We start from the raw sequence: 10,995 nt of genomic DNA on the forward strand, positions 1-10,995 counted from the left end.
CACCAACAAAGGGAATATAGAAAATGTATCAATAGAAGGCAGAAAGGAAGAAAAAGAAGCAAGGAATAAAGAATAAGGACAAAATCAGTAAAGTCAAATCCAAAATAAAAACAAAATTAAATCAGTAGTACCTGTTCTAAAAATATCAATAATGATAATAATTGCATATGGCTTAAACTCTGGTGGTATTAAAATACAGATATTATGTGATTAGATAAAAAAAAATCCAAAATCCAGCTCTATCCTGCTTTTAAGAGACACTTAGAAAACACACTCACACAGAAAGTTTGCTGATCTATGGCAAAATAAATCCTGTGCAAAATATAAAGCTAGGTCTTGGGAAAACATCTATTTTAACATCTGTTTAGCAGGCTACTATACAGGAGTAGATTTTAGTGAAAAATCTACTACTGTCTTCCAAAACAGCTTTGTTTGTCTTTCTCCATGTAGACATGATTTTACATATATTTCAGAGAGATGTAATGTTTTCCCTTTCTAACCTATTGAGCGATATGGGTGTTGAAAATTCAGATATAAAGGAAGTTCTGCAAATAACGTGCCCCAATCCAGAAGCCACCAGAGACCACGTCATTAAAGAACAGCTCGTGTGGTTTCTGAAACTACCTGAGGGGTCCTCCTGCAGCTCCAGCACCAGAAAACTAGTCTGGGGACCTCGCCTTGAATCCTTGCACATCTTTAGCAAAGTGACTCTTACAGGGTAAAGCCATAGCACCTGCAGCCAATTCTTTTCTAGAGCCAACCTCGCCTCTGCCTTATGGGGTTGGTGAGCCTCGTCGAGCTCCATGGGGGGGGCGTAAATGATGGAGAGCTGAGGATACATTGGCTCTCGCTGGAGGAGTGGCCCGGAGCTTCACCGCCTCTTACGGTCCTGACTGCCACTGCGGAAGAGTAGTCAGTGACTTCCTTCTGAGCAGATGCCCCCGGGTGCCTCGGTCACACCACTTTGCTGGAGGGATCCCTAGATGGAAAGGTACAGTACTGTAGTCACTCACCGATGCGGATAGCTCGTGCATTGCTCCTCTGTGTGCAGCTGCTGGCGTGCACGGTAGTGTTGGCAGTAGACGCGGCTCTGCTTCTAACCTCCACCGCCTGATGTAGACAGTTTGTGTGTGCAGATGCCAGCTGGCTTGCAATGACATTGTTGTGTGTCCTGTTCTAGGGGACTACGGCTAACACGTCCATCCAGAGGATCCCTCAGAAGAGGACTGACCAGCTCTGAGGTCTGAAGACGTTTTAGGAAGCTTACGTTTCTTTTACCAAAACAAAATATTATGTACATTGTAAGTTATTGAGTGATTAACTTCAAAAATGTTAACTTCTGACCCCCCTAATATGGATTTTTTATAATAAATACTTTGATACGTATTGCACATCTATCAAATATCAGGGACAATGATAGGTTCTTAACATGTATTATCTATGACCTCATTTAATCATCACAGCAACTCTTCAGGAAGGTACCATCATCTCCATTCCACAGATTAGGAAATGGAGGCATAATCAAATAAATAGCTTGGCAAAGTTGGCACTCCTTGTTCTGAGTCTCATTGACATTGACACAATGTCAAATCGCCCGCACTCTACCCACCTATCTTTCGCACTTGTACTCTGCCTGGGGATTAGACCAGTTACCCATGTACCAAGTTCAAGCACACTTCTTTTACGTGAAGATTCCAATGAGTGCTGTATTGGCAATTGTCTTTTATCTTGAGTTCATTTTGAGGAATGGCAGTTGTCATTCTTGTCATGGATTAGATCAAAACGCATTTGTTATTTAGCCCTCAGAGCTCTAGAACACTGAAGAAATTTATCTTTACGGACTCTTTCTGGCGTAGGTCGTTGTTGATGTGAAGGAGGGACATAAACACTACTGATTTCGCCTTACACTTCCCACCTTCCTATGCATACGTGGAAAAAATGCACACATTGATGAGAAAAACCAAGCACAATACTTCGCTTGTATAATCTCCAAATATCTCCCTTCTTGGAAACAGCGGGTCTCATGTCCTTGGTGCTTGCCAGTGCGAACACATGAAAACAAAGAACTTAGCTGAGGATGATTATCTGCTGGAGGGAGAACTTTCTTAGTCTTTTATTTTTAGTTAAAGTAATACTTTTATTAAATGAACTCATTTGTCATCAACTCATAAGGGTGCAGAGCGTTTAATAGGTAGCAGTTATTTTAAATACGGGAGGAAGGCTCTGAAGTCAGACCGTTTGGATGAGAAACCAGAATCCAGATTCCTATGCACTAGCTGTGTGAACCTGGGCAAGTTACTGAAGCTCTTTACGCCTCTGTCTCCTCACCCCGAAAGGAAGCGATACTAGTGCTTGCCTATTAGGGTTGTAGTGAGGACGATAGACCAGCTCAAGTTAAATGTGTAGCATGTGCTCAGTACACAGTTTGTGTCAGATATTGTATGTATATATATTTTTTACCATGGCAGGTCCTGAACGGAACATCACAGGTCTCATATTGTTCTATCCTCAATGGAACTGATGTTAATAACATTCTAATCCCTTGCAATTCAAAACTCATGGGTGATTTTTGTAAGGGTTTTTAATTAGATTTTAGACTCATCCCACAAGTAAACACTGATTTGAGAGATGGAATGAATGGCAGGGATTTTGTTTTTCAGGTAAAACAACACTTAAAAGCATTAAATAATTATTTTATCTTGTTAGTTTAATATATGTGTGTGTGCATGTGTGCATGTGTGTGTGTGCAAATGTAGATAGAAACTGTCTATAGATGGAAATGGATTTTGAAAAGGTAATATCATGGCTTTATCTTTGAAACAGAAGAAATCATGTGTCTGACACTTCTTTTTATAAAAAGGTGCCAATATTCGAAATTGTCCAGAAGCTGAGAGTGAGCCACGTCGCTGCCTTTGAGCACGGCCCCAGTGCGGGTGCCAACGGCCCCACTGCGGTTGCAGGAGTCGGGAAGAGCGGGGTGCCGTTGCAGCTTGTGGTTCCACTCTGGGAATCTGGCTGGACTAGGTTCCACGAGGACCTGTCATTGTTCTCTGGGGCCTGCGACCACTCAGTGCAGAACAGCAGGTGTGCTGCAGGAATGAGATGGATGTGATAGGAGAGCGAATTAGCCCAGTCTTTCTGAAAGTGTTCCGCCAAATACTCTGTGACTTGCTCCTGATAAAGGGGGTTCCTTTGCCTGATAAAATTTAGGAATCTGCATGCTATCGGCTATTCTTAGGGATTCATAATACGCTTCTCTGTCATTTAGGTCTCAAAGTCCTACCATGAACAGACTCGTTTAACCTTCACCCAGTTAAATTGGACTTAAGACCCCCCTCCCTCCCACAACAACATCTATTCCATTCACAACTTTATTGAAGGTACTTTGAGAAACAGCAGCCTAAACAAGGAGTTTTATAAAACTTCAGTCATATTTTAACACCTGAATCCAACTAACAGCCATCAATTTTATATATTAACTAGAGGCCTGGTGCACAGATTTGTGCACCAGTGGGATTCCTCGGCCTGGCCTGTGGGGACTGGGCTGAAACTGGCTCTTAGATATCCCCCAAGGAATCCTGGATTGTGAGAGGGCACAGGCCAGGCCAAGGGACCCCACCAGTGCACGATTGGGGCCAGAGAGGGACCACAGGAGGGCTCCAGGGTGTGTCTGGCCCATCTCACCCAGTCCCAATCGGCCAGACCCCAGCAGCAAGCTAACCTACCATTCGGAGCATCTGCCCCCTGGTGGTCAGTGTGCGTCATAGTGACTGGTTGAACGGTCGAACAGTCAGACACTTAGCATATTAGGCTTTTATTATCTATCTATATAAAGAGGAAATATGCAAATTAGGCCAGGACTCCATAATGGGTCACGACCAGACAGGAGGAGGTTGCACATGCAGGTGAGGTCCGGAGTGGAGACAGGGGGGCCAGCAAGCCACCGCACCCAGCTTGGGCCAGCCCCCTGGAGCCAGAGCGGACACGGACAGGGACGAGGGGACCGGCCCGCAGCCTCCGTGGCCGAGCACAGGCCCAGAGAGGAGATGGCGGGCCCACCTCCCACGGAAGCAGTGTGGGTCCCTCCCACCTCCCGCGGAAGTGGCGCGGCTCCCTCCTGGCTCCCGTGGGCACCGGCGGCTCGCTTCTGCCTCCCGTGGGAGCCTCACGGTTCCCGTGGAAGCAGTGTGGCTCCCAGCGGCTCGCTGCGGTTCCCGCCGGCTCCCGCGGAAGCTGCGGGTGGCCTACTGTGCGCGACATTGCGCGATGGGCTACTAGTATAGGATAAATCCGTATCTATTTTCTAAAGAAGAACACTTCTATGTAATAGTCTCTCTCCTTGTCCTCCCCCCATCCCACACACATAGCTACCAAAAGCAAAATGGTCGCAGAGAGAGAGACACAGAGAGAAACTGGTGGGTGGCAGAGGAAGTGAAGGTCATAGACGTCTTTGGGAGGAATTGTGGTATTTATGACAAAGATGAGATTTGAACCCAGGAGGACTAAAACTCCTAAAAGAACACCACTTTTGTGAAAAACAAACATCCTGTGTAATTGCCAAATAAAGGTGATGAAGAGTCAGTTTTTGACTTGAACTTGTCTTTTCCTAAGCACGTTTGAAAGTAGTATCAATGATGACTTTGTCGAGTGCAGGTTCTACGCAGACACGTGACTTTGTCAAGCCTTCATTAGCTAATGAGATCCTTTCCGCAAGTACATTGCTCCAAGAGACGAGAGCAGACTTTGTGACTGTGCCCTGAAGAGGAAAGGGTCCACCTTGCTGATGAACAGGCATGGGGGGGGGGGGGGGTGGCTCTGTTCCCAGTTTACTTCTTCTCAATGGGGGAGGGGATTGCATCAGGTCTGCTTGGGTTCAGCTGTGGGAAGTGCCCAGTCACTGAAGGGGAAGGGTCAGATCCCCTTCCAGGAATATCTCAGGACTGAAGGAGTCCTCAGGAGGCCACCCCAGCACCCCAGAAAGAGAAGTCCCTGTTAAACTCTAGATGGCGCCCTCATCTCTGGCTCTGCTCTTTTGCCCTGCGATCAAATCGGGGGTCCCCTGTAGAGGGGAAAGGCCATCAGTGCAGACAAAACAGCACTCTCTGAATTTCCCTTTTCTTCACATTTCGAATGAATGCCAGGCATAGAAGTATTTCTACCATGTCGGTGGGGGGCCCATCTCTGTCAGAGGGTTCAACTCTATTTGCCATGACTCTGGTGGCAAGGAGAGTTTTTGTTCTGATGATCAGAATTCCAGCAAACGGTAAATGTTTCTTCAGGCTGAGAAGTGGAAGTTCAATAATACTTTGCCTGGGTTCGTGCTGAGCTCAAAAATGGAATGAATGTGGAGAGGGACCGTGATTTGAGCGCTAAATCAGCCGGCCCGATGTTGGCACCACCAGCTTTGATGCTGAAGCCCTCTCCCGTCTCTACCCCATTCTCCAGGGTAAGGAGACTGTTTTTATGTTTGTCCCTAGACTGTTTTGTGCTGCGATCCCTTGTTTACCCTAAGAAACTCTGAGATCTTAAACATCTCCGTTGTTCTGCGTGTGCATTATGGTGCCCCCACAGCACCATGTGCTGAACGTCTTCCCGTGTCAGCCTAACTCAAAAGGCAAAGTTGGTGTGTGTGTGTGTATTCTGGGGCTTGTAGTAATGGAATCACTAATCATGCTTGAGCGCTTTTTCTTCTGTAAGCAAGCCACAGGTTTCAGAGAGGGTTCCTAGAATGGAAGCCCCCCGAGGGCAGGGATTTCTGCCTGTTTTGTTCATGGTGACATCAGCAGGACACGGTAGGTGCTCTAAGATGCCTATGAATGAATATTACTCTATAGGCTGTCGAATGTGTATGCAGCTAGGAGCTCTCTGAGATGTTTCCAACTAAGGCCCAGAGTAAACATAGTTTTACTGTCTTTCTATTATGTATGATTTTGTAGAAAAGGTCTAATCTACGATACTGTAGAAGACATTTTAGTAGTATGTTTCTTTGTAAAAAGTTGTGTCACTCAAGCCTGATCATAATAGAAAAATTAGAAAGTGTCAATAACCAACAAGATATAAAATAATCATGTTTATACTACTTACAGATAATCACTGCTATGGTTTAAATGTATGTTCTTACAGAGTTTCCTGTGCATAATACTTATATGTTTTTATAGGAATAAGGTTAGATCATCTATACTGCTTTTTTATTTGCATGTACCTCCATTTTTATTAATAGACATCTATATCATTTTTCCATAGTGCCACAGTAGGATATTTAATTCCCTGTGATTGTACATTGAAGTTGCTTCTAATCTCCTTGATCATAAACGCCATGCATTTTCCTGTTATTGGACGAGATGGGCACAGCTGGTTTCTCTCTTGTTTAATGGAGCCATCCCTCAGTCCCACTCCTGCAAGCAACCTGCCCATCACACTCCTGCTGGCCCTTCCAGGAGCAGAGTAGCCGCAGAGAGAACTCGCGTTCCGGGCAATGAGTCAGCATCTCTGCTCCTCCACACCTTTCACCTCATTAGCACACCTCACCTGTTCCTGATGATCACTTAACCAGGTTTCACCTTGATTCACCTTCACATTGTCCCCAGCAGGAGCAGGAAGGGGAAGAGGCGGGGCAGAGGGTGGGGATATAGCGGAGTGGAGCAGAGGGAGGAGTATCAATTACCTTCTTCTGCGTACAGATCTGCAGGTCAGACGGTGTGCTTTTCTTCCTATCGACAGTCCACACTTTATTCAGATTTCCTTGGTTGTTACCTAGTGTCTTTCTTCAGTTCCAGGGTCCCTCCCAGGATAACACCTGGCATTTAGTCACACGTTTCCTGAGGTGCCTCTTGGCTGTGACAGTTTCTCCGCCTTCCTTTGTTTTGGGTGACTTTGACAGTTTTGGGGAATATCTGTCAGGTATTTTGTAGAATGTCCCTCACCTGTGACTCATCTGATGCTTTTTCATCGTTAGAATGGGGTTATGTATTTTTGGGAGGAAGACCACAGAGGTAAAGTGCTATTTTCATTACATAATTTGCATTTTCATCCCGTAAAATAAGGGTGTATACTACCAACACCGCTTATCACTGTTGACGTCGACCTCGATCTCCTGGCGGAGGAGGAGTTTGTTAGATTTCTTCACTGTAAGGTTACTCTTGGCCCCCTTCCCAGCCTGTACTCCAGCCCACACAAAAGGCTCCTTCTCCGTGAGGGAGGTTCATCAACATGAATTATTTGGAATTCTTTTGCCTGAAAAGTGCGTCTACTCTCCCAAAATTATTCATTTATTCCAGTATGTAGTTATCTTGGTATAAAGCCATGGATGTTTATTTTACACTTTGGGTTATAATTCCATACTGCTGTGTTTATTTTGATGGTCAAATCATTCCAACTTTGGCCATTTGGGAGCTCTTTCATTTTGTGGGGGACCCTTTGTCCTGTCTTTCGTGGTATTTTGTTTGTTTTTTGTACTTTCTTACTTTTCTGCCACTACAAGATGCTCCAGGTTCATCTTGTTCTCTAGTCCCAGAACCAGCCATTTCTACAAAGAATCCTGGGTCCATTCATTGGAGAAGAGTATTAGAAGCCACGGTCTGGGTACTAGCAGTGCTTGTTGCTACTGAGACTTCTAGGCTTGTAGCTACTTCATCGCTTCTAGAACTTTTCAGCTAATAGACCAAGAAAATGTGTGTTTATGTGTCCATCTATATCTACATTAAGTGAAACTTGAATTCGTACAGCCACTTGGACCATTCTGACCCTTCCACTTATTTGTATATTCTGCTCCAGCAGTGAGAACCCTGGCTCTCACCAGCCATTATTCACATGCATGGTTGTTCAGTTCCTGTAGACCAGTGGTCGGCAAACTGCGGCTCGCGAGCCACATGCGGCTCTTTGGCCCCTTGAGTTTTTAGCAGAGGCCAGCTTAGGAGTACCCTAATTAAGTTAATAACAATGTACCTACCTATATAGTTTAAGTTTAAAAAATTTGGCTCTCAAAAGAAATTTCAATCTTTGTACTGTTGATATTTGGCTCTGTTGACTAATGACTTTGCCGACCACTGCCATAGACACGTAGGGTACTGTTGGAATTGTTAACTAGTACTCCCAACAATACTGTCTACCCATATACAGTACTTGTTCGCAGCCTTGCTGGGCTTTAGTCTAACAGAATGCACTCACATCCAGTTCTTTAGGTGAGTGTCTTTTTGCTACACCCTATTCAATAAGACTGTTTCCTACCTTCGTAATGCCATTAGATTGTTTTGTTACATCCTGCATTTCATTCTGTGATTCCTAACCTCCGAAATTATTTTTAAAATTTGCATCCATTAAGGTTCACTCCTTGTGCTGCAGTGTGTTCTGGATTTGATGTATCCACCTCCACAGTACCATTCGGAATAGTTTCGCTGCCCTACAAATCCCCTGTGCTCCACCTGCTTGAACCCCCTCCTCCCTTCGAATCCCTGGCTGTCCCTGATCCTTTGATCATTTCTATTGTTTTGCCCTTTCAGGCGTGTCCTCTAAGTGGAATCATTCAGTGTGTAGCCTCCTCAGACTGGCGGCTTTCACTTGGCATTCATTACACATGGAAGATTTACCTAAGTCTTCACACGGCTTGACTGCTCTTTGCTTTTTTAAAAAAATTCTTTATTGATTAAGGTATTACATATGTGTCCTCATCCCTCCATTAACCCCCCAACCCTCCCCCCAACTCATGCCCTCACCCCCCTGTGCTCTTTGCTTTTAACCACTGAATGACACTCCCTGGTATGAATGTTCTGCAATTTGTTTCTCCATTTAACTATTGAAGGACTTCTTGGTTGCTTTCAGTCTTTGGCAATTATGAATAAGCTTCTATAAAATGCATGTACAGGTTTATATGTGGACATAAGTTTTCAAGTCCATTGGGTAACTGCTGGATCACAGGGTATGACTATGTCTGGCTTCCCAAGAAACTGTCACACTGTCTCCCAAAGTGGCCGCACCATCCTGCATTCCCACCAGCAAGAGTGAGAGCTCCCTCACCAGCAATGAGCATCATCAGATTTTAAAATTTTTATTTTACCCATCCTAATCGGTGTGTAGTATATATATCACCATTGTTGTTGTTTTAATATACTTTTATTGATTTCAGAGAGAAAGGGGGAGGGAGAGAGAGAGATAGAAACATCAGTGATAAGAGAGAATCATTGATCGGCTTCCTCTTGCATTCCCCCACTGGGGACTGAGCCCACAACCCAGGCATGTGCCCTTGACCAGAACTGAACCTGGGACCCTTCAGTCTGCAAGCCAACGCTCTATCCACTGAGCTAAGCCGGCTAAGGCTATCACCATTGTTTTAATTTGCAAATCCCTAGTGATAAAAATTGAGCATCTTTTCCTTTGCTTTTTTGCTATGTGTATATCTTCTTTGGTGAGGAGTCTGTTCAGATCTTTGGTTCGTTTGGATACGTGAGCTTTATATATATTTTTGCAAAATTTTCTCAAGGATGTACTTTGTATTAGCAGCTCACGATTGCCTGCCACATCGCAACCCCGAAAGCTTACAGACAATGCTAAATGCTGGTTGATGACATGGCTCGGCTCACTTCCGTTTGCCTTGCTCTTCCCCAAAGTGACCCCCCTGCACCCTCCCTCTTCCTTACCCCCATTCTTCATTAGAAAAGAACTTTACATTCTGGGCTCATCACTGTTTATCTCTAGGAATTTGTCTTGATTTAAAGTGAGTGGCCAAGGTGATAATATGCTTATTCATCTGTCCTATTCATCTGTCTCCCTAAGACTCCAGGGAGAGTTTCACTCTGTTTGTTTCCTGGTTTTGAAGACAACAAACAGGTCTCGGGGTGAGGAGGTTGTTGGGGCCTTGCTGAGCTAACGGCTGTCTGTCCTTCCTTTGCATGGCCGCCAGTGATCAAGCCTCCGCTGCGCCACTTTAAACGCCCCGCTTATGCATCCAGCTCCTACGCGCCGTCGGTCCCCAAGAAAATGGAGGAGCACCCTGCAAGGTACAAGATGCTGGATCAGAGGATCAAAATGAAAAAGATTCAGAACATCTCCCATAACTGGAACAGGAAATAGGTCAAGGGGAAGAGAGGGGGTGGAGGAGGGGCCCAGTCTCTGCCTCTCAGCACTCACCAGCCACCAGGTATACCTCCAAAGGACTGCTGGGAGTGGAGGGGAGGGAGGGAGGGCCGGTGCCATCATGGTTGAGCCCACCAGGGCAAAGAGGAGCTGTGTGTGATTTTTCCCTTCACTCTTCTGCTAAAAACTCATCAGTTGCTGGATTTGGGGGTCAATGCAGACCTCCCAGCAAATGAGTAAGCGGGTTGTCTCATGTGGCTTTTATTGCTCTAAATCTTTCAAAGTCTAAATTGGACTAAAATTAACACGATGCAACCTGTTCAGAAAAAATGAAATTCCTCCCCTTGATACTATTTTTATCCCTGGAAGTTGGCTTGCTCCACTAAGACTATTGGTTAGTAATCATTGTATTTCATAACTGCACTTCTAAAGCCATTTTTCTCAATTTTAAATGCAATGTTTAAAATTCAAATAAACATGTCCCTTTCCAAGTAGAGGCACTCCAAACAAAAGTTGGGCTTCCGAATGGAAGCAGTCTTAGTGGGAAAAGAAGACTTAGGAATTGTGTGTTCATAGATATTTCTGAACTTGGGCTTACTGAGCAGATCCAGGTTCAAAGTTAAGACCCTTGTTTTGGTTCTCATTGCGTGCCTCAGGCCTAATAGACTCGTGTAAGGCTGTGAGGGTTTGCAATAGAAAGGAAGATGACCCTGACCTTCACTCACAGCAGACAATGCTAGGAAGCAATGAGGTGCCCAGGCCTCAGAGAGTCTAGGTTTGAAACCTACTCCAGGATGTGTCCATTTGGTCCTGTGGTCCTGGGGCAGGAGGGTATAAAATGCTGAAGCTAATTGGAATTCCTTAATTGCACATTTGTCTCTGTAAGGTTGAAAATGCCTTTAAGTTAAATTTCAGATCATCTTCCTA

General features: G+C 44.9%; 1 protein-coding gene across 3 annotated transcripts in view; it reads left to right on the forward strand.

Annotated features, from left to right (window-relative positions):
* PDE1C (phosphodiesterase 1C) overlaps positions 1-10,065 on the forward strand; it is a 288,406-nt gene extending 278,341 nt beyond the window's left edge. For all 3 annotated transcript variants that reach the window (XM_054726097.1, XM_054726098.1, XM_054726099.1), the window contains one exon: positions 9,896-10,065. In XM_054726097.1, the coding sequence (XP_054582072.1) occupies positions 9,896-10,065 (170 nt within the window). The remainder of the gene's footprint in view (positions 1-9,895) is intronic.
* Positions 10,066-10,995: the final 930 nt, after the last annotated feature.

This window comes from Eptesicus fuscus, chromosome 14, assembly GCF_027574615.1.
Source record: "Eptesicus fuscus isolate TK198812 chromosome 14, DD_ASM_mEF_20220401, whole genome shotgun sequence".
Lineage (NCBI taxonomy): Eukaryota > Metazoa > Chordata > Mammalia > Chiroptera > Vespertilionidae > Eptesicus > Eptesicus fuscus.